Source organism: Astatotilapia calliptera, chromosome 20, assembly GCF_900246225.1.
Source record: "Astatotilapia calliptera chromosome 20, fAstCal1.2, whole genome shotgun sequence".
In the NCBI taxonomy this organism is placed as follows: domain Eukaryota; kingdom Metazoa; phylum Chordata; class Actinopteri; order Cichliformes; family Cichlidae; genus Astatotilapia; species Astatotilapia calliptera.
Window position 1 is genome coordinate 8,087,636 of NC_039321.1, and position 22,917 is coordinate 8,110,552.

General features: G+C 38.8%; 1 protein-coding gene across 1 annotated transcript; it reads left to right on the forward strand.

The window, feature by feature from the left end:
* The first annotated feature begins 738 nt into the window (after positions 1–738).
* cs (citrate synthase) lies at positions 739–17,390 on the forward strand. The gene is made up of 11 exons (XM_026153992.1): positions 739–920; positions 4,789–4,839; positions 5,111–5,218; positions 5,960–6,025; positions 7,805–7,936; positions 9,792–9,980; positions 10,169–10,368; positions 13,264–13,393; positions 15,344–15,445; positions 16,401–16,610; positions 16,708–17,390. Exons 1-11 carry the CDS (start codon positions 870–872, stop codon positions 16,876–16,878), a joined length of 1,410 nt encoding a protein of 469 aa, XP_026009777.1. The 5' UTR covers positions 739–869; the 3' UTR covers positions 16,879–17,390.
* The last annotated feature ends 5,527 nt before the right edge of the window (positions 17,391–22,917 follow it).

A 22,917-nucleotide genomic window follows, 5' to 3' on the forward strand; every position in this document is an offset into this window, starting at 1 on the left:
TCCACATTCAGAGAGAGATTGTTGTCAACACACCACGTGGCCAGGCGTCTCACCTCACTTCTGTAGTCGGTCTCATCCCTGTTGCTAATGAGACCCACCACCGTTGTGTCGTCCGCAAACTTGATGAAGAGGTTGGAGCTATATGATGGAGTGCAGTCATGGGTCAGCAGAGTGAAGAGGAGGGGGCTCAGCACACATCCCTGCGGGGCCCCCGTGTTTAAAATGATGGTGCTGGATGTATTACTGCCGACCCGTACTGCTTGAGGTCTTCCGGTGAGGAAATCCAACAGCCAGTTGCACAGTGAGGTGTTGAGCCCCAGCTGGACCAGTTTTTGAGTGAGCTGTTGGGGGATTATAGTGTTGAATGCTGAACTGAAATCTATGAACAGCATTCGAACATATGAGTCTTTTTTGTCCAGGTGTATGAGTGCATGGCAAACATAAGTATATGTTACTGTAGCCTCACAAAAAAGCTCTTTAACTGCATCTGAACAATAGGAAGGATAAAGATCATTTTAGAAGAAAAATCCTTCAATTTGTTCGATTTGTCAGATTAAGCTAAATAATTGCGCGGTTTTTTAATGTCAGTGTTTGTGAACAGAGCCTGATATTCAGCCCTCGTCACAGGTTGAAGGAGAATCTCTATCCAATAAAAATAACCTCAACGGTATGTAAACCAATCAGATGCCTTTACGTAAGTGCGCCGATCCAGCCCATTGTCCAATCAACGCTGTTTGTAAATGCGGGCCTGAATCCCTCTTCAACCTTCTGCTTTCTGGAGGGGCACCTTCAACCAGGTCCGCGGTGCACTGGCAGCGGCTGTCTTAGTTGTAAAGAATAACTGGAAATAAGACTTTTAGACAGACACAATGTCGTTCCTCACTGTCACCAGGCTAGCGCCCAAACTACTTAATTCAAAGGTAAGAGAAACAGAATGAGCCTCGATGCCGCTTTCTTGGTTAAATCTGTGGACGTTTCCTTTAAGCTAACGTCGGGTTTGGTAGCTAACAGGCTAGCTTAGCCCTGTCAACCACATTGTGAAATGCAATTGGCCGAGTTTTTTGCAATTTGCTTAAACACTGACAAGAACTTTAATCATAGTAATGTATGGACCCTGTTTTTCGTAGATATTATTCAGAGACAGAAGCCGTGTTCTGTTTGACAGCTCGTATCTTGTTAGCTAACGGTAGCGCATGAATCATTGCACTCATGTTGGCCTTGTAGTGTCATAACTGTGGTATGTTTGTCCAACCAGCACAGAGCAGACTCTTAACTTTACGCTACGAGTTTCTACTATTTGTAGTATAGCGTAATAACATTAAATTGTACTTTCTTTTAAATTCACGTTAAACTCTGTGTTTATTCACCATCGCAGTTGATTTTCATATTAAGATTTTAACCAACCATATAATGCTTATGTTTAAAATACAGCTGAATAGCCGGTATAAATCATTTTTCATAAATCAATTTTTATGTAATCAGGTTAGGTCCACTGAAAAGACCTCTTAAAATAAGAGCTATGAAGAGGCAGTCAGCAGACAATTACAGCGGAAAAAAGCTGCAAAAATCATATAATAAAACTTTATGATATCTAAAGGTAGAGATCATACTACTTACAAGGTAGAAGGGTGCATACCTTTGGAACATCTGGGGTTAAGAGGTGAAGTATTTATTATGTTGTGTGGTTAATAATATAATAGTTATGGGATGGTTTGAAAGCTTTACAAATGAATACCATAAGATAGCTTTTAATTCATGACGGGAAGGAAGTTCATTCAACCTTTTCAAAAAGAGCAGTGATGAGTATAAAATGTTGTATATTAGACGTGGTTTAACTGCAGAAGTATTTATAGGTACACCCCACAATCTTGAAGATGTCCATGGTCAAGGACAGGCATGAAGGTTGACTACAGTGGAGGAAGTCAGGGTTCTTTAATTATAAACAGTTTTATTTTCCCTTAAGTGAAAGTGTTTTGTAAGGGCATATAGCCATTTTTATTTTCTGCCTTTAAAACTCAGATTTGGCTGCTTGGAAAATGTTAAAGGTAGATGAAGCATAGTCATACTCTGAGCTAGGACAATTAGGTATTCATTAAAATAATTACATTGACAACTAGAGATCCCCTGTGGTGTTCTGTTTCTAATGGTAAAATTGCATGATTGATGATATAATCCCATCAGCAGCAGTCTGGGTTTTGTCTGTGAGGTTGGATATTAACCAGTTAAATGTGGCTTTATCTTGACATGGAGACAGAAGTAAGATTTATGGTTTATGAAATGGGCAGGGCACATTTAATATCTTATGTTTTTATAAATATCCAACATATCCAGTTGCATTTGGAAGAGCATATTGCTGTAATGTCCATTGAAAAAATGTGATTATTTGAACAGATAAATGACTTTGTTTTAATTAAATCATTTAAAATATGCTTTGGCCAGCCTGTCAATCTTAAAGTACCCTTCCAGTGACCTTAGTCTACTGCTTTACTCCAGTGACCTCTCAGTATGAACTACTTGGTTGCCATATCAAGTCAAGTCTCCTACTACTGAAATAATAGAGATAATTTTTCAGTCATGGCGACTAAGTAGTGTCTCTCTTTCTTTGAAATCTCTATCATATGTGGGGACCTCACCTATGTCACAGTTACCTTTCTCTCTTATCATTTGTAATCTTTGCTCTGGAGATTTATTAGTAAGCTGTAGTTGCATAAGAACGTATGTGTCTGAACTATGAAAGTCATGTGATTTTTAGTAACACAATGAAGTCTTATAAAGGAGAGTCTCATGATTTATTTTTTTCTTGCTTCAGATCATTTCATCTTTTGAAAAAGGGGATTGTTTTAAGTACCTCTAGATTTAAATGTCATTAAAATGTGTATTCCTTATACCAAGATGTCTGTTTTGATTTGTTTGTCCATAGAGAGGGTGGCTTTGTTGCTAATCACTCAAGTATCATGTGTTTCTTCTAAACACAGCCTCCGGAGGGGTTGCCTTTTTGTGTGGAGTACTTGCCATAGTTGCTCTTTAACCCTGGCTGATGGACAGTTGGGAGTGAGTGAGTTTAACTGGTGCTCTATATTTAAGACACTGAGCTGTTACATAATCTCCCCGATGCTCAGCTGGGTAAACTGTGTGTGTAGTGACGCACCCTACCTTTTTGTTTCGCTGAGCCTTGATGGTCCTGATTATTCAAAACGGTTGTGGTTATAAGGAGTAACTGTCTCCTGCCCATTGATAATCTACTGATATGTTTAAATGAACACACAGGAGTCGCATTTCACTAGTGAGCAAGACAGCCAGCTGAACTTCTCAATACTATCAATGAGTTTCCATTAAGAGTACTTTCATAAAAACTTTTTTTTTTAATTCATGCCTTGACATGAAAGGAAGGAGGCATCTTTTCCTAGTTTGTGAGTAATTAGGTTGCTTCACTCTGGATTTGCCCCTTGGATACATGTAATGGCTGGTTTACATTTTACCAACAGTTAGATCTGAAAGAATAAGACTAGATGTACTTTTCCTGGCTTTACAGGACCAGTCTGATTGTTTTACACCAGCATTAACATTGTGAAAAAAACAAACTAGAAATGACACACGAGCGTGAATAATTTGTTTATTATAATGAGATTGTGGTGTGAGGTTTTTAGAAAAAGTGCACACTGTGCTGTTTGAAAGAGGTGGGGTAATATTTGTGACTTGGAACATCTCCACAGTATTGGCAGATAACACAAAGCCCCAGTTTGTGATCCGATTTTTTTTTTTTTTTTTTGGGGGCAGGTTGTCAGACTTTGAATGCACCTGAAACCTTCAGGTGCAGAATGCCCTGAAATGGCTGTCACTAGTGGCCTTTGTTGCAGGCCATGTACTGTGAACTACCCAGTTATAAGTGTTGTTGTTTTTTTAACTCTAAATTTTGGGCAAGTTTGAGTGGCAGTTATAAAACGATGAGGATGAAAATGGAGAAACTACTCTGAATAACTGCTTAGTTTAGTGAAAGCTATGTGTTATGCTACAAGGTACACTTTAATAGGTAAAATGCTAGAAAGAACCTGTAATTATATGTATTAGGCATGCACCAGTACAGAAAACAAACATTGTTACTGAAAATATGGTGCTCTACACTGTTATCGTCATATTAAAAAAATAAGATGGCATTTACCAACATCAGTAGCCGATATGTATTTGGTACCATGTAATGGTTAGTGTTCAGAAATTGTTTGATGAAGAGCAGGAATGGAAATGGGCTTGTGCTTGTAACAATCAGTGTAATATTGGTGTAGCACCAGTCTTGCACAAGGATACATTAACATTTGGAGGAGCCTCTAACCGAACCACTGACCTTCCAATTAGTAGCGCTACCTCCTGAGTGACAGCCATGCTAGTGCTGTGGACAAAACAAGCATACGGTATTATATAAATATAATACTGTTTGCTTGTAGTGTAATGTTTTTTTCTGGACCACAATAAGAACAGTTGTTACTGTGGGAAAGAGAAAAAAATTATTATAGAAAATGTTTTTTTTTTCCTGTGTAAAAGTTTCTGTACACTTGGTAAGAACACGGTGATTCGTTTAACATGTATATTGCTTACTACAGAGAAAGAGTTGGAGCCATTTCACTCACAGACTGATTGCAGTATTATCCTTAGAAATGTTTTGTAGCTTTTAAGGTCCTCCAAGGTTGTTTCATTTTAAATACAAGCAGTAGGTAGTCTAGAAATTCTGTTATTACTATAATGTTGTTTTGTTGTACTAACAATCCAAATTGTATTTCCTAATATGTTCTGCAGAATGCCTCTTTCCTATTTGTGGCTGCCAGAAATGCCAGCGCATCAACAACAGTAAGTGCATTTAATTTACTCCACTGTTTTCTGCTTGTTTTATATAGCTGTTCTGTAGTTTTACTGTTTGTGTTAACAACCTTTGGAAGAGACACTGGTTCTTACTCTGTGGTCTCTGTGAAGATATTGACATTTGTGGAGCAATAAATCATTTTTTTTCCTGAAATGTTTGCATAAAGTTTGTTTAACCACAGGTCACAAGGGAATGTAGTCTATTTTAAGGCTGAATGTTTATTCAAGGGCATTAAAGAGTAAACATCGTCTTTTACAGAATCTGAAGGATGTCCTCTCAGACCTCATTCCTAAAGAACAGACCAGGATCAAGAACTTCAAACAACAGTATGGGAAAACCAACATAGGGCAGATTACTGTAGACATGGTAAGTGGCGGAGATTTTTGCACACGTTTAGTGAGCTGAATAAAATAAGACCCTCACACAAGCGAGTCACTGAGCTGGATTCCTCAGATCGATTATATTAATTCAGGGAGGGCTTTACCTTGATGCAGATCAGCTGCTCATAATCCATGTAGGCCTGCCTGGTCTTGTTTACTGTGCCAGGTATCACTGTTCGGTCATCTCCCTCAAAGGTCACAAATTGTGCTGCTTCCTGCCAACAGGGATATTTGAGCTGACTCACTCAAACCTCCACTGTAAACTGGCACTTGCACTTTCTCTCTCACACGCACACACACACACACACACACACACACACGCACACACGCACACACACACACCACTGCAACAAATCTATCCTCTTCCATCTATCAAACACTGCATCTAACTTGTTGCATTGTAGATTTAAGTTGAGCTTCATGTGTCACGGCAATAATGCATTCAGTGTCTATTAACTTATTATCCTGTGTGCAGAATTACAAACCTGAATAGTATTTAGGATGTTTCTTCCTGCCTTTATAAAGACATTTGGTGGACACTGATAGCAAAAGCAAAGAGGTGAGCTTCTGAAATGGTCTACTGATAAAAATAAGCAGTAGATAAAATGTTTTAAAGTCCAGTATAGCGTAACTTTGTTACTACAAACACACACGGCTGTTTATATATATTATTGGCAAGACAATTTTCTGAATGTCATTCCATGTTTTTGTTTGTTTTCATCCATAGGTCTATGGGGGTATGAGGGGAATGAAGGGTCTGGTGTATGAAACCTCTGTGTTGGATCCTGAGGAGGTCAGTATCAGAGCTACAGAGAATACACTGATATATTATTGCAGATCTATTAGTGCCTGCGTTTGTTGGTACATTTGTATTTTAAAAAAAAAGAAGGGGGGGGGGGGTTTGCAAGACAGAGGTGCCACACTAGGTTTGAGGTTGTTTAGAAACAGAACGAGTCAGTACTGCAAAGTAGTGCAGGTCAATATGGCCAAAAATATTTAGCCCGTTATATATTTGAAAATTTGCGATAACCATACAACTGACGTTATAACTGATGCAAGACAAAATATTTTACAACTCCATACCTCAAAACCCTGCATAACTTTATTTTCACTTAAAAAAGCAGCTGTTTTTTATGTGCATTAAAGCCATGTACAAATTTAACAGTGCAAACGCAAATTCCTTGCTGACAGTTTAACCAAAAGGCATTTCCAGTGGAAATGGGCCAACGTATCCTCAGCATAACCATGCATAATATCCACAAAAGTTAAAAGAGGTGCTTTGCAACATGAAACTGCAGTGTGCCAAATAAATAAGTCAAATGCGTACTTTTCAGACCATAAGGTGCACGGGATTGATTATAAGGCAGATTAAGCGAAACAAAACAGTCAGATAGCCTTGAGTTTAAAATCCGCTTCATACGCATAAGTGCCACACACACAATACGGTAAAATTATGTTGAAACAGTACGTATTACTCCACGAGGCTCCTGACTACGGTACTCTTAATGTTCCGACAATCCATCAAGCGGTGCGGCTTTTTAGTACGACTGGTAAGCTTCAACATTTTTTTGACAGTTTTCTGAGCGCTGTGTACCGCATAAAATTGGTTTGAGGTCAGTACGCACAACCAGAATTCATACAAAAGGCACACCGGATTGTAAGGTGCATTGTCAATTTTTGAGGAAATTAAAGGCTTTTAAGAGCACCGTATAGTCTGAAAAATACAGTAATAAGGACGGCCCGCTTACATGTTCTACAAAACACTTTGCTTTGGTGGCTATCTGACGGACAAAAATCAAACCAGTTCCACATCACTGAAGTTGAACCATTTTTATAAACCAATTCTGGTTCATCTGTTTCATTCAACGATCTGCTTTCGCCCTTCTCATTCTCTGTCGCCGCCACGCTTTTTCCACCATGTGTGTATGAAAATAAAGGCACTGCGCATGCGCGTTTTACCCATATTCTGTCGCGATATTTAATTTTCTTATCATTGCCCAACATTACTGTGAACAGTATATTGTATATTATAGCTTGAAATTCAGGTTAATCTATATTAGAGATTAATGGTTGCTCTCTGCTCACGTTCAACATCGATGACAAAAGCGCAGAGTGCATAGTGTAAGTTCTCATAGCAGTGACCACTTGCTGCTCTGTGCGGAGAGTTCTTGGAAGTAATGTAGAAAAGGCAGCAGCCAGAAAGCTGCACTGGCATGACATCTTAAATTTAAATCAGTTAAGGTTTTTGAACAAACATGTTATCAGTCAGACTCTAAACACAAAAAGCACAAGGTATTATTATGGTAAGCTTTTTTTCTGTTATTTTACTCTTAGCTGCATGCGCATTAGCATTCCCTGTAGGCACTTGAGTTGATTGCTTTCTGGCCAAAGCTGAGGCACTCTGAGGCATTGAATCATCAATATTCATTGGTAGAGATGCAGCTTATATTAGCAGCTTGCCAGCACTCAATTGATTGTGCATTTGATGATAACAGGAATATGTAGCTAATTATCACAAATAACATTTACTTCAACATCTTCTCTCCCCTCTCATCTCTACTTTGATAATCAGGGCATCCGCTTCAGGGGCTACAGTATTCCAGAGTGTCAGAAGCTGCTGCCTAAAGCTCCAGGAGGTGAGGAGCCACTGCCCGAGGGTCTTTTCTGGCTGCTGGTCACAGGACAGGTCCCAACCGAGGAGCAGGTGAGTCGATGCAAGAAGTTATTGTCGTAAAATGTTGTTGCCTACTGGAGTTTCAGTGAGCAGCTATCTGTCATGGTATGTCAGATGCTGTCAAATCTCTTCAGAATGCTTCATCAAAACTGAATATTCTTGCAGTGCAGTAAATAAGGTGACTTTGGCACCTGGATCAGTTAAGGTACCAAATACATGAATCATGACATTTTCTTTTGCATCATGGAAAGGTGAATAACAAGATGCTTGGCGTGTGTTCAGTTCAAGTGTATTTATGTAATGACAGATACAAATGTACAAAGGCTCAAGGCACATTAAATTTTAACCTTGGTTCTTCTCAAAGTGCAAACTGCCATCCTTGTTAAAAAATAAATAAATTCCGTGGCCTTGTCAAGGAAAAAATTTATATAGTAATCTTTAACTCAGAAATGTCTTAATTTCATTCGTTTCTAGTTATCCTCTACATTTAATTTTTCTTTAAGTTCACAATAAAAGAAATGGTAGCTTAACAGTAGTTTAAAAGCTAACTCAGTGAAAAACTGACAAATACACACAAACAACCAACTGAAGTGATATATTACACTAAATGTCTTGACGTGAGCATTTCTCTTGTGCAGCCTTTAAAAATATATTTGCGCTGAGTAACCAAAATTTTGAGAATCACTTAAGGCTCAAAAAAAAAAAACAACCCACCCTTGAGCAAGAACCTGTTTGCAGTGGGGAGTAAAAAAACAGGCTCTGTGTGTGTGGCAGTCTGCCTTGATTGGTTGGGTTGAGGAAAGCGAAGATGAGCATTTTACAAACCAAATGACACAACAATAATAACCTCTGGGCAGGTTGGTAGGGCCAGTCACTGTTGATGAAATGCATGCAGTTTTAAACTCAAAGATTTGCAATTTTTGCAGAAAAAGGTACAGGGACAGAGAGGACAGAACAAAATGCACAAACTACAAGAAAGAAAATAGAAGCAAATGACATACAATACTATAATAAATAAATGCCTGCAGAGTGAAATACAGAACAGCACAAGACAGGTGCTCTGTGAGTTTAGAGGTCTCAGCAACATAGGCCTATGTAGCAGCAAGAGTCAGAATCAACTAAGCCAGCTCTAATTGTATCCATCAATCCATCCATCAATTTGCTTCCACTTTTCCTTTTCAAGTTTGCGGGTGGCGCTGGAGCCTATGCCAGCTGTCATAGGGCGAGAGGTGGGGTACACCCTGGACAAGTCGCCAGTCTGTCACAGGGCTAACACACAGAGACAGACAACCATTCGCGCTCACATTCACTCCCGCATTCACACCTATAGGCAATTTGGATTAATCAATTAACCTATCCCCCTAATTGTAATCATCAGTATTTAGTTTTTTGTACAGCGTCTGCCGCTGAAATATAAAAGCTACTTATGTTAATTTAAAAGCTCTGAGAAGCACAAGTAAGGCTGAGTGAAGTTTTCTATATGGAGCTGTGAGAATTTTAGAAAGTAGATACAAGAATAAGCTTGATTTTTACAGGGAATCAATAACCAAAGTCAATATCTAAGAAAAACTGTTTCTGAAATTTGGCGTGTATAAACTAGAGGTTGTATCTTGTTTTTACAACTGAGAAACAAGACACAATCTATAGGGATTTTATTGCTGCCAACTATCTCCTTACAGAATGATATGAGGACAACCTATGCTCCTTTCAAATGCTTGCAACTTTCAAGCGCACCTCTCTATCTGTTCTTCCTGCGTCTCATATCTGCTCAAATCAGCCAAGGAGGAAATGTTTATTCTCAACACACATTTGTCTCCTTATTGATCGAAGAGTTTTCTGAGATTTCTGCCTCATCTATTTATTTTGTGTCCATCTTTCTTTCCAGGTGAACTGGGTGTCCAAAGAGTGGGCAAAGAGAGCAGCACTTCCCTCTCATGTTGTCACCATGTTGGATAATTTCCCCACAAATCTGCACCCCATGTCCCAGTTCAGCGCTGCCATTACAGCTCTGAACAGTGAGAGCAGCTTTGCACGGGCCTACTCTGAGGGAGTCCACAAGTCCAAGTACTGGGAGGTGAGTTTACACCCATACCTTTTTTTTTTGAAAAATATGGACTAATAGAATTTTTTTTTTTTTTTTTTTTTTTTTTTTTTTTTGCTCAAGAGACTGAATCACTTTAGACACAAGAACGCTTTCAGTTTGGTTTCATGTGGTCTTTTCTTGTTGTGTAATTTATCTTTTTTTTTTTTTTTTTTTTAAAGTTTATCTATGAAGATTCTATGGACTTGATTGCCAAGCTCCCCTGCATTGCTGCCAAGATCTACCGTAACCTGTACCGTGAAGGCAGCAGTATCGGAGCTATCGACTCCAACCTCGACTGGTCCCACAACTTCACCAACATGCTGGGCTACAGTGATCCTCAGTTCACTGAGCTTATGAGGCTCTACCTCACTATCCACAGGTGCAACTTAAGATGCCTTTTTACATAAAACAAGTTGGATTTAATCTTATTTTTTTTCTAGTAACACTTGAATCAAAGTCTTGCCTTTTTAATCTAAGAATTAGAGATGTTAAGTCAGATGTCGAAAAGATGAGAATGAAACTCGCAAACCTATCTGGAGTTAGACAGCATGACATTATGTCACTACTTGGTTTGATTGATTAATGATGAGGATGATAGGTTTGTTTTTTTTTTTTGTTTTTTTTCATCATCTGACCATCAAAACTAACCAAACTATTACAAACAGAAGCAGTAGTTCTCAGGTATAACACAGCCTGAGGTAACTACCTACAGGTTTCCTAAAGTGACCTTAAATTTATTTAGCATGACCTTTTTCTTTTTTTTTCTCAAGCTTAGTTGAATTAGTTGCTTAATCCAGGTGGAAGGAACTGCAAATGTAATGACTGTTTCTCCAATTTTAATATGGACAGAAGCAAAAACTCTTCCCAGACTTTTTGGTTGATGTAGGTCAGTTAAGTAAGATGGGAGCCGACTGAGAATAGTATTGTAAATAGGAATATATATATATATATATATAGTAGTAGGGCTGCACGATTAATCGTTAGAAAATCGCGATCTCGATTCATACTTATGTGCGATCTCATTTCCAAATGACAACAATTTAAAAAAGAAAAAGAAAAAAAAAGATGACGATTGTACCACATTTTGATCCATCCGGGATGTAATCTGCATGAAAACAAGCGCTCACTCTTCCTGCTCAACAAATGACAAGGGCGGAGCCTTATACCACGTGATACAGAAGCTGTGCTGTGTGATGCTAAAATTGGCAGGGAAAAAACAACGGAGAGCACGTCAGGGATGACGAAAGTGACAGGAGAAAATCCGTCCCGATCAACCACCCAAACATCAATAACGGGAACCTTATACAGCGCTTCCCTATACCCGTCAAACTCCCGCAGGCACAAAGAACTTACAGAGGCTATCACTTATCACCTGACCAAAGATATGGCTCCCATCAACACTGTGCAAAACGAGGGATTTAGGAAAATGATCAACATCCTAGACAAACAGTGCCGTCCCGCAACTATTTTTCTATTGTTGCACTACCTGCTCTATACACGCAGTGTCGAGCAACGGTGGAGACGGAATTTCAAGCAGTACAACATTTTGCGGCAACAACAAAACGTGAGACATTTGTTGTTTTTATGTTTATTTATTGTTTTTATGTTCAGTCTCAACTGTTACAAAGTTGATGTGCAGTTAATAAGTGCAATAAATATTTATATTGGAAAAGAAAATCGTGAGAGAATCGTGATCTCAATTCTAAGCAAAAAAATCGTGATTCTCATTTTATGCAAAATCGTGCAGCCCTATGTAGTAGTGTAGTCTACAACACAGTGTTGGGTGTGATGCGTTACTAAGTAACGCGTTACTGTAATTAAATTACTTTTCCACTGAAAAAGTAGAGTAACTGATTACTGTTCATTTTTAGGTATTTTAATTACAGTTACTTACAATGTACTTGCGTTACATTGTAGAATAATTAAACTCGCTGAATATCATTATTTCATTTCAATAATTTATCTTCTAAACGTAGAAGTAAACTCTGCCGCTTTAACATCGCTGTAGTGCAGGTGCACGTCATTTCGCGCCAGTTTGCTGCATAGTCGTATTCTAAAGCGGAAGATGTCGGACTCGACTGAAGCGTGTGGCTGTTTTATGAAACGGAAATATTCCCGTCTCTTAACTTTTCTGAAACAAGCAGACAAGAACATTACAGTAATATGTAAGCTATGTCCTGGGGAGAAAAAAACTCAGCCGTTGTTAATAGCATGAGTAATCTACTGACACGAGAGCATAGACGAACACTTCTGAGTGATCCTTGTTCATCATCCATGGATAACACCGCGGCAACTCCTGCTAATCAGGCAAAACTTGATTTTACTTCAGCAGCGTAGAAATTGTCTGAAGGTGAGCTTAAAAAATGATTGCAGGCTACATTGTGGAAGAGATGCTACCGCTGCGTACTGTAGAGTCTCCGTCTTTCAAAAAATGTATTTATTATTTAAAGAGTTTAATTTCTATTGTTTGTCCACTCAAGGTTTATATGGTTTTTAAAAAACACTTACTGAGTAACTAAGTTACTTTTCTGACACAGTAATTAGATAAGTATTTTAAATACAATATTGATTAAGTAATTAGTAATTAATTACTTTTTAAAGTAACTTACTCAACACTGCTACAACATGACAAAACAGACCATCCAACCTGAGTGTGCAATGATGTGCAAAGGCTTTAAGGTTTGAGTGCTGAGGTAATGAATCTCAGTGCTCCTGAATAAACAGAATCCACTGTTGCTAAGGTGCATGTATATAAATAAAATCGCTATTATCAGACAGACAGAAGTTAGAGCAGCGAGGCTTTTTCTTGCCTCAAAAGAAATGCTGGGTTGAAAAAAAAGAAAGGAAAAAAAAAAAAAAGAAATTTAACCAAGAAAGTAGCATCTTCAGTTATTTATGTGGAGAAATTCCTGCTTTTTACTGTGACAGCAGTCCTCTTATCCTGAATTTGATGCAATATACAATAAAAATAGATATTGGTTTACACAGTCTGCAGTTTGTTTAGCAGTCAAACATGCCATGTAGGATATGTGCACTGAAAAAAAAACAGACAAACTCTAGGAGCAAATTCAATTTATCTCCCACACAGATGGTTCTGCTCAGATAAAAAGGATTGACAACTCTCCAGCCTCCCCAGTGTTACTATTTGCCATTGTGATGAAGTGTAGCAGATGCCGGTGTAGACTTAAATGGCACACTCTAGAAACCTTACTGTTAGAATTATAATTTTAATGTGTTCATTACTATGTGTTTTTGTGTGTTTGTAAAATTGTAGTGATCATGAAGGAGGCAATGTCAGTGCTCACACTAGCCACCTAGTGGGGAGTGCCCTGTCTGACCCCTACCTGTCCTTCAGCGCTGCCATGAATGGTTTGGCCGGTCCTCTCCATGGCCTGGCCAATCAGGTTAGTAATGCACAGATCATCATTTTCATTCTGTTTTCACACTGAGAGATTTGATAGAAACAACTTGGCGATCCCAAGTTAATCCCCCATTCATCTTTTTATAAAGAAAGCATTTTCATTAGGAAACAACCTTGTCACCTTTGTGTCAACATGGCAACATAATCATTGAGGACTTGGCTGTTTTTTGGTCAGTGCAGTAGACAAACACTAAAGGTGAAAATGACAAAGAACCAAGAGTTCAGAGTCAAACTGCTGTGGTGCTCAATTATAAATATTATTTTAGAGTTCAATAACGTTCACAAAGCACTGCTTGATTACCAGCACCCGAGGGAAGGTCTACCCTCCTTTTATTAGCTAGCAATTTGTCAAAGCTGCTTCTACCTCCTCCAATAAATTTTGGCATCTGTTTAATTACTATCCATCCATTTTCTTAAGTGCTTATCCAATTATAGTGTCAGGGGGGCTGGAGCCTATCCCTGCTTCATTTATTTATTACCGTATTTTCACGACCATAAGACGCACTGTGCTAAAAGGCGCAGTCTCAGTTATGTGTGCCATTACTGTATTTAACACACACATAAGGCGCACTGGATCATAGGGCGCATACAAGTACCGTATGCGTATTTAAAAATAAAGCGGGAGCAAACCTGAGTTCGGTACCTTACTCACATTTTTATTACCAGTAATCGTCATCATCAACAACACACAAGCATACAAGTGTGCGTATTTAAAAATAAAGCAGGAGCAAAACAAAGTTTGGTACTCACATTTTTATCATCAATCAAACCCATCGAAGTCCTCATCCTCTGTGTCTGAATTGAACAGCTGCGCTAAATCTCCATCAAACATGCCAGGTTCACTTTCTTCACTGTCAGAGTCACTTTCCGTGCCGTGCGGCTCCTCGGAAATGATGCCGGCTTTTGCGAAAGCTCGAACAACAGTGCCAGCAGACATGTTAGCCCAAGCATCTACAATCCATTGGCAAATTGTGGCGTAACTCGCCCGGCGCTGGTTTCCACTCTTGGTTAAATTGTGGTCTCCATCGGTCATCCATCGCTGGATGTGTTTGTCGCCGATGTGTTTGCTGCAGTAGGAGCGGAAGATGGCCAGCTTTTCCTTATAATCCGCTGGAGGTTGCTGCGCTACCGTAGTCCTGGTCCGGATGGAAAAATGGCACCGTTTCATAAAAAGTGAAAGTGAAACTGCTTTTAGCCGAATGGTGACCGTCAAAACGCTTCTCCCGCTCGTTCTTTGCTTGATGATCGCCTTATGTCCGCGGAAACTCAGCTGCGTCTTCTTGACCTGCCGGAGCTTGTTTTCCAGCTTCCTCCACTTGCGAACCATCGATTCATTAATCTTAAATTCTCTCGCCGCTGCTCGATTTCCATGTTCCTCCGCGTAGCTGATGGCCTTCAGTTTAAACTGTGCTTCGTAAGCGTGTCTCTTTGCCATTTTCAGGGTTGTTAAAACAACGATGTCCTGCATAACGCACATACCTGTTCTTTTATACAGGTATGTGCAATAAAGTCAACGCACACACTTCACCCTTTAGCGTTCTCATGGTGTTCTCTACTACGTCCTCCTTACAACACACAGGGCGCACTGCGCTATAGGGCGCGCCGCACTTTTTGAAGAAAATCTAAGACTTTTAAGTGCGCCTTATGGTCGTGAAAATACGGTAGCTACTTAACTAGTTAAATACAGTCATATGATATGACCAACTATTATGAGCAGTTGTACAGTAACCTATGATTTTTGGATTAAAATGTTCATAATGATTTTTTTTCTTTCAATTTGCGCTTTGCTCACATATTTGACATATTGACACTTAAAATGAGTTTTGGTTTGATTTCAAACACAGTGCCAACAAAAATACAGCAGAAAATTCACTTAGCTTATGAATGTGTGTTTTGTTTTGTCTTGTTTTGTGGGTTTTTGCTGCACCTACAGGAGGTACTGGTGTGGCTGACTGCTCTGCAGAAGGAGTTGGGAGGAGAGGTGTCTGATGAGAGGATGAGGGATTATATCTGGAACACACTCAAGTCTGGAAGGGTAAATAAGCACCACATCCGCAAACAAACAACTCTAGTTATTATTATGACTTCATTTTCCACTCTCACTCATTTTCAGAATAACACTTCTGGTGATGTCAGGGGTCCAGTTGTTTCTACCAGAAGTTACAGCTAGATTTAGGAACCTTTGGAGGAGCTCAAACCAGATTCTTTATTAAAAGAAAAAATTAACACTTTAAAAAGTCCCTAGTGGGCTTTTGTTGTTTTCTAAAAGAGTAGAAACTTTGGGCATGAGGCTTTCTGCATTGAACATTTCTAATTGGTTCTAATCTCCCTAAAAGTGTGTGAAATCTGTTAGGACCCCATTGTCAAAGCAGTAACTCAAAAGCAACATCAACACAACAAGTTGCTTATTGTTGTTGCAGTGTTGTCACTTTATATGGCATCATTGTTTTTTATAGTCTTCCTTCACCTACAGGACTAAGAGGAGTAGTTGATTTAATGTTGGCACAAAGAAAGTTGTGTAATTACAACAGTTTGGGTTTTTTTTTGTTTCCAAAACCAAGAAATTGCTATTATTACAATTTTTATAATTTACTATATTTTACACCTGATTTACTCTGACCTTCATCTAAACCTTCATATTCTAGTTTGATTTGCCGATTAACTAAATTCTGTTTTTGTCTTTCATAATAGGTTAAAATTGTTAATGTATACCATAAAGAATTTGTAAAATAATAGTATTTTAGCACAGATAGAACGATGTTGATGTCACCTAACAGCAAGTGGTTTTACATGTAAGTTCTGCACCTGGTTGGTTTCTTCTGGTTTTGTTCCCCAAAACATGCATGCTAGGGTAATTAGTGATTGTAAATTGACCTTATGGGTGTGTTTAAGTTCTTAATGCGTTTCTGAAGGTCTCGTGAGTACTTAGTTGTCAGAGAGACTAGAAGAGTGCACTGTCAGGTTAAAAATGTTGGGTTTCTTGGCTGTAGGTGGTTCCAGGTTATGGCCATGCTGTCCTAAGGAAGACTGATCCACGTTATACCTGCCAGCGTGAGTTTGCCCTGAAGCATCTGCCCAATGACCCCATGTTCAAGATGGTTGCCCAGCTTTACAAGATTGTACCCAATGTGCTCCTGGAGCAGGGTAAGGCCAAGAACCCCTGGCCCAATGTAGATGCTCACAGTGGAGTGCTGCTGCAGGTAAGACCTGGGATTATAATCATGCATTTGTTATCTAACTGAAATAATCACAGATGCTGAAGTAACTGACTGCTTTCCTGTTTGTGTGTATGTTCAGTACTATCAAATGACTGAAATGAACTACTACACTGTGCTCTTCGGTGTGTCCCGTGCTCTCGGCGTGCTGGCCCAGCTGGTGTGGAGTAGAGCCCTGGGCTTCCCCCTGGAGCGCCCGAAGTCCATGAGCACAGATGGACTGATGTCTCTGGTTGGAGCAAAGTCAGGCTGAAGCACCAACCTGGAAGTAGCTGTGGGTTAGTGTTAAGGGTGGGAGGAGGTGGAAACATCAAAAAGCAGACATAAGTTGACCCCTTGTCATTTCCAACCCCAGGGATTTAGAGGATTCAAAGAGACAGTAGGTGTTTAATGCCATTTCACAAAAAAAGGGCCTTTTTAAATTGTCATAGCATTAGTCTTCAAGTGTGTTTAGTTAATCACTGACAGGCTTTCCAATCATGTCTCTCTATCTAAAACATGAGCAGAACAAACTTTATATATGGCCACGGTAGGCTCAAACTACCTACCACTTTTAGGTCTGCTAGCATTGCTAAGATTTCCCCTGAGCGGTGCTTCTCATTGGACACTGGGTCTAAACTAAGAATAGGTAGTGGCATTCAAAGGGAATTGTGCACTTCCTTTGTATTTAAGCTTCTACGTTTAAAAATCTGACTAAATCTTTTTGGCCACTACAGTGATGTGTTGTAGAGGATACTTCCAAGCAAAATACAGTTTTGTCACACAGCTCTAATTTTATTTTTTCGTCTATGCAAAGTTGTCATCCCACCCAGTTGATCGATGCGTTTCACTCCCACTTATGAACACTCCAGTGTAACGGGAAAAAAAGGTCCTCACTAGTAAAAATCCTAGAAAGCCGTTTAAGAAAAAATATTTGTTTAAAGACAGTGCCCCTTTAAATCTCTGGTCTCCCCCTTTTTTTCTCTCTCTCTAACTTGTAGTTTTTTCTTTTTTCTAGATGACCTGTAATACCTCTATGATCAAAATAACAGTCTTTATTAAAATTTGTTTCCTTGGTCTTATTTTCCTCAAAATAATTTCCTATTTTTTTAATGGGTTTCTTATATTACGAATCGCTGAGAATCAGGACTAATGAAGGTAACTGATACAGATTTGAGCAAAGGGTGTTGTAACTGGCAACCTGTAGGAAATCCTTAAGAGCAAGCTTGAATAAAAACAGGATGGGAGGGGGGGCTTTGTAGAGTTTTGTTTTGTTTTTAAGTCTTCTTTTATTTGACTGTATGTTCATGTCTTTATCCCAGCAGCAGAGCACTTCAAATGACAATTGTAAAGTTATGATGTATTTGATTGGATTTCCTAAATTGTAACAGTAGAAAATCTCCCCCCTTTTTTTTTTCTTTTGGTGTTAAATGATGTATAAAAATATATTTGGGTTTGAATTTTGTTGTGGTTTTATTTATACTCTGTGTACATAGGTATATATATGTATAGCATTAATGTATGAGCTGTAAGCATTCACTTGCTGCTTATAACCACAATGAGCACCACAGTTTACCAGCAGTGTAGTCGTGCCCACTATATGTCCAGTTTCGCTGGTCACTGTGAATTTCTGACAATGAACAAAAAAAAAAAAACAACTGCAGCTATCTTCTGTATATAGAGTTTATTCCCAAGCTCTGTTTCCTCAGCTGGTGCTGTATTTCAGGTATTTCACTTGAATGTGTCAAGCTTGCTCTTAAGTTCTGGGTTTCTCAACACTCCATTTTTGTCTAGTTAGAGTTCTTGCGTATTTCCTCCTAAGAATACTCTTTAACGTGTTCGCTCCGATACTTGATTCTCTCTGCTCTGCTCTTCTGGCTTTTTCGGGCACGTGTTTTGTGTTTTATTGTAGCGTTCTTCCATTTGGCAGGTTGTTCAACAGATGTGGTTATTTTGATCGTAGAGGAGCTTAAGGGTTGTAACTGGGGGGAATCATTAGAGAAACACTTGGGGGCGGGGGGACAGGGCTGGATGGGTCAAATGGGCAAGAAAAGCTTGAAACAACTATTGGAAAACCTTAGAAATAAATGAAAATTAAAGGTTTTTATTAACACTTGTTTGGTCTCATTTTCTTCATAAGTGCTTGAAAAAGAAATTGTGATGTAATTCCAGGTCCAGTTGCATGTAACCTTTGAAATTACCAGGATTTCTGAAGTGATTACCCAAATGGTCTATACCCTCCTTGTAATACACAAACACAGTCTCACAAAACGCTGTCTTTTAGCCATTGCTAACAGTTGTTAAGCTTTCACGATTTAAAAAGGACTGAAATAATAGTTAACAATCATTATTAATGGCTGTGGAAAAAAAAAATTTTTAACAATTAAATTTGCACTTGTTAGATACCGTATTATACACTTACTGGACACTGTTAGTTACACCCTGCTAGTACCAGGTTAGACTCTTGTTTTCATTACTGCCTTATTTCATCATGGCATTTAGCAAGATAGTGGAAATTTCTTTTGTCCATATTTACATGATAGCATTACACAGTTGCTTCTGATCTGTTGGCTGTACATCTATAATGTGAATGTCTTTGACGTTTAAACGATACTCAGTTGGTACAGTTGGAATCTAAACTGGGCTGAGGAAAATATCACTCATAAGGTTCCAGCAACAGCCTGAACGGTTGATACAAGCCAGTGTGGGAAGCATGCTTTCAGGCTGTTTATACCAACAGCAATGGAAATTCATCAACCCAACATTCAGTCTACTGTTTTCCAGTTATGGTGAGCCTCAGTTTTCTATTATCTGACCGGAGTGGCACCCAGTGTGCTCTTCTGCTGCTGGATTCTATCGGATCCAAGATTTGTCAAGTGTCTGTGAAGGTTCTCAGTCATCCAGGTCATCGTAGTCTAAGGAGCTTGCAAAGACAAAACTCCTAAACACTAACTTAACAAGGTAGTGTATGCTCTACAGTGCAGCGAGGAATGCTCAGACCTCTACATCGGAGAGACCAAACAGACACTTCATAAAAGCATGGCACAACATAGAAGAGCCACCTCCACAGGACATCTGCATCTAAAGGAGGATGCCAGTGTTCCCATTTTGGACAGAGCAGAAGGATGGTGTGAAAGAACCCATCTATGTCAACTGTGAACGGCCATCTTTGAACAGAGGCGGTGGTTCACCACACCAACTGTCTGCCATCTATATTTTTATATTGACATCCTTTGTTGTGTTCCTACCTTTTAAGTTTCTTGGTTAGGTTAAACTACCGTAAGGTGTTAACTGATGCCTTAATGCCCACTCACATCCTGGGCAATTTGACCTCAATAAATCACATGATAGGGTGGGGATGGGTTTCACAATGGATTCACCTGAAACCTTGGCTGACTGTGAGACACACCCGTTTTCAGACCTTGGACCTTGTGATTAGGTAGAGGATCAATAGAGGGTCCATGACCCTCTTGCGGACACTCCCATAGGGCTTAAAATCTGGGACTCTCCACCAATTGCGCTTAGAACTGAAGAAGCTTCTCGGATGAAAGGTGAAACATCTTCAAGACAAAACTTAAAGAAAAGAAGTCCAGACGCTTTTGTTTCCAAGCTCCTTAGACATTTCATTTTGTTCCCCATTCAGATGCTTGACTGGAGCATCACAAGTTCATCTTGACCATGCCATGCATGCCTAAATGAATTGAGTTGTTGCCATGCGATCGGCTGATTAGATATTTGGGTTAAAGAGCAGTTGAACAAGTGTACCTAAAATTCAGGAGCAAATGTAATAAACAGTGAATATAACAGGACCAAAACTGCATTCTCCAGCTTCAGTCTGGTGATTTACACCCTTACCTACCTACTTATTATCTATTCAAACAAGTATTAGACTTTACACTTGCATCCAAATAATTTTTGAAAATGCTTTACACAGTAAATATTAGCAGTTTACTAAGATGTATAAACATAATTTGCATTTTTATAATAACCAGATAATGATCTTCAAACCAATGAATTCATTAGTAAACCTTATGTCCATTTGTTAACAGCAGTTAATTTCCCTTATTGTGGACTTTGTGTGTCGCTGTAATGCTCCTGATTCAAAGACCATTCACACTGAGCAATCTTTACTGAGAACATCACTTCTTGTCAGTTCACACACTTTGAATGCCTTTATTTATAGGAAGGGCACCTCTTCAACTCACACTTCCAAAATGAGATCCTTAGCTGGAACACTTGACCTCAAAACTCACTTCTCCTTTTGGAGAAGCTGTTCCACAGAGGTTTACCTTTTTCCATCTCACACTGTGTGGTTATTCAGTGTGGACCATAAAATATGAAAAGCATAAATGTTTAAAGATGTTGAACTTGTCAGCTGTTGTGACTTTAGATAAAAAAAAATATATTTTATGAGTGATTAGTGCTACTTGATAACTTCAAAGGGATTACAGACTTTTTTTTTCTTGCAATGGTGTGTGCCATTTCAAAATGATTTATGACAGTGACAGGTGAGGTCAGTTAGGTAAATTCTCGTCATGTTTGTAACATGAGGATGATGGCACAATGTAAAAAAAAAATGTATTTACACTGTAAACTTTGAGTAATTTTCTCTTTCCGATGAGACATACAGCTCTAGGCAAGAGCGTAAAGAAGTGTTTGAATTCAAAAACCAGATACAAAACCTGCTCATTTAAGAATATCATGATCATCAATGATTCCTGTTGTAATGCTCCAATTTCAATTAGTCTTTATCCCATACTGTGATCATGAGAAGAAGATGGTCCAAATGCCCACCTCTCCTATGTGCTGTTATTAATAACTGGCCCAAATACCATCACCCCACTCTGGTTTCTTGCTGGTCAGCTGAGCTGTGCCACTCTTTCCACTCCACTTGTGCAACAAAGGCAACCAGTGCTAAGGGACATCAACTCAATGCAATCCTCTGGAACACAAGCTCAGTCTAAAAACGGTACCTGGTGTCATCTAAATGCATTACAACGCAGCTGCTGCAAGTGAAGGACACAATGCTCAAGCACTAATGCAGGTATACCTTCAGGAGTCGGTTTTGTTTTTGTTTTATCAATCACCTTTAAAAAAAAGCACATACGCAAAATGTGACAGCTCCTTTTTATTTAAATACAAATTTAAAACACACCGATATTTACATAGATACATTTTCTGCTTGCAAAAAAAAGCAACTGAAATCCAAAACAGTGAAAATAATTTTGATTGAAGCAACAAGTGACTGATATTTATTTATATCTCCTTTTATACATACAAGGCTGCCCGTATTAAGACCAGTGGTCATTAATACGCCTGCAGCATGAATATTGATGTGGAAATGTACAGAGGGGTCGAAGGGTTACAATAATTTCAAGTGAACCCTTTATGCTCATCTGGACTGTACTAGAGTAGCTTTTGCATGAGTCACAGTTCATTTATCAGTTCATCTTATACTACAGCTTGGTGCAGCCCCTCAGTTCATCCACTGTCTGAAATAACCTGTTTTAGTTCCTCCACCTTTCTGATTGGGCAGCCTTTACAAACAGGAGGTTAGAACAGCAGGTGGGCGGGGCTTCTGAGCTCATAACCCAAGCAGTGTGCCTGAGATAACCACTGTCACTGACATCATATAGTGCAGACAGTAGAAAAACCTGCCTGGAACCTGAGCGTTTGGCTCACAGGCATTACTTGTGCATACGCTGACCTCATTATGTTCAATTTTTGGCATATTTAATACGAGCATTCACTATTATAAGAATCTATATGTATATGTCAGAAAATCAGGAAAAGCATAATAGGCTAATTCGGAAAATATTTCTGTTTACACTGCCCCTTTTTTTCCAATAAGGATTGGCACTTACAATGAAAAACAAACTCTCTGTAATACACTTAAAGACAAAAAAAAAAAAACTTGAGTAAAGATGAATTATAATGTGATGCAACGTTAAAAACACGACACAAAATTTTCATTAACATTATTTATAATTATGTTAGTCCACTTTGAGTCTGGCAATGGTAGGACCATCTTAAATAAAACTACAGTTAATGCAATACTTTTGTTAAACTAAGAAAAAAAAAAAAAAAAGACGCTGGAACTACACTTCAATCATATCTTGATTGTGTACTATCAAAATTTGAAAAGAAGCAAAGGCCAAATTGCAACATAATACACAAAAGTGGTATTCAATGATTTTACCTCAAACCATTTTTAAATGTATTTATTTATTTTTTTAAATAGTAACAGTGATTCTCAGACTGAATACGCCTGTATTGGGTTTTGATGACTCATTTTTCCTCAATTCCCAAATCA

What these genes read in the sequence shown, in the direction of transcription:
- cs (XM_026153992.1), top strand. Translation starts at nt 870, where the DNA reads ATGTCGTTCCTCACTGTCACCAGGCTAGCGCCCAAACTACTTAATTCA. An exon ending in AGGTCCCAACCGAGGAGCAG is followed by an intron (nt 7,937 to 9,791) that starts GTGAGTCGATGC and finishes CTTTCTTTCCAG; the next exon opens with GTGAACTGGGTGTCCAAAGA. An exon ending in ACAGTGGAGTGCTGCTGCAG is followed by an intron (nt 16,611 to 16,707) that starts GTAAGACCTGGG and finishes GTGTATGTTCAG; the next exon opens with TACTATCAAATGACTGAAAT.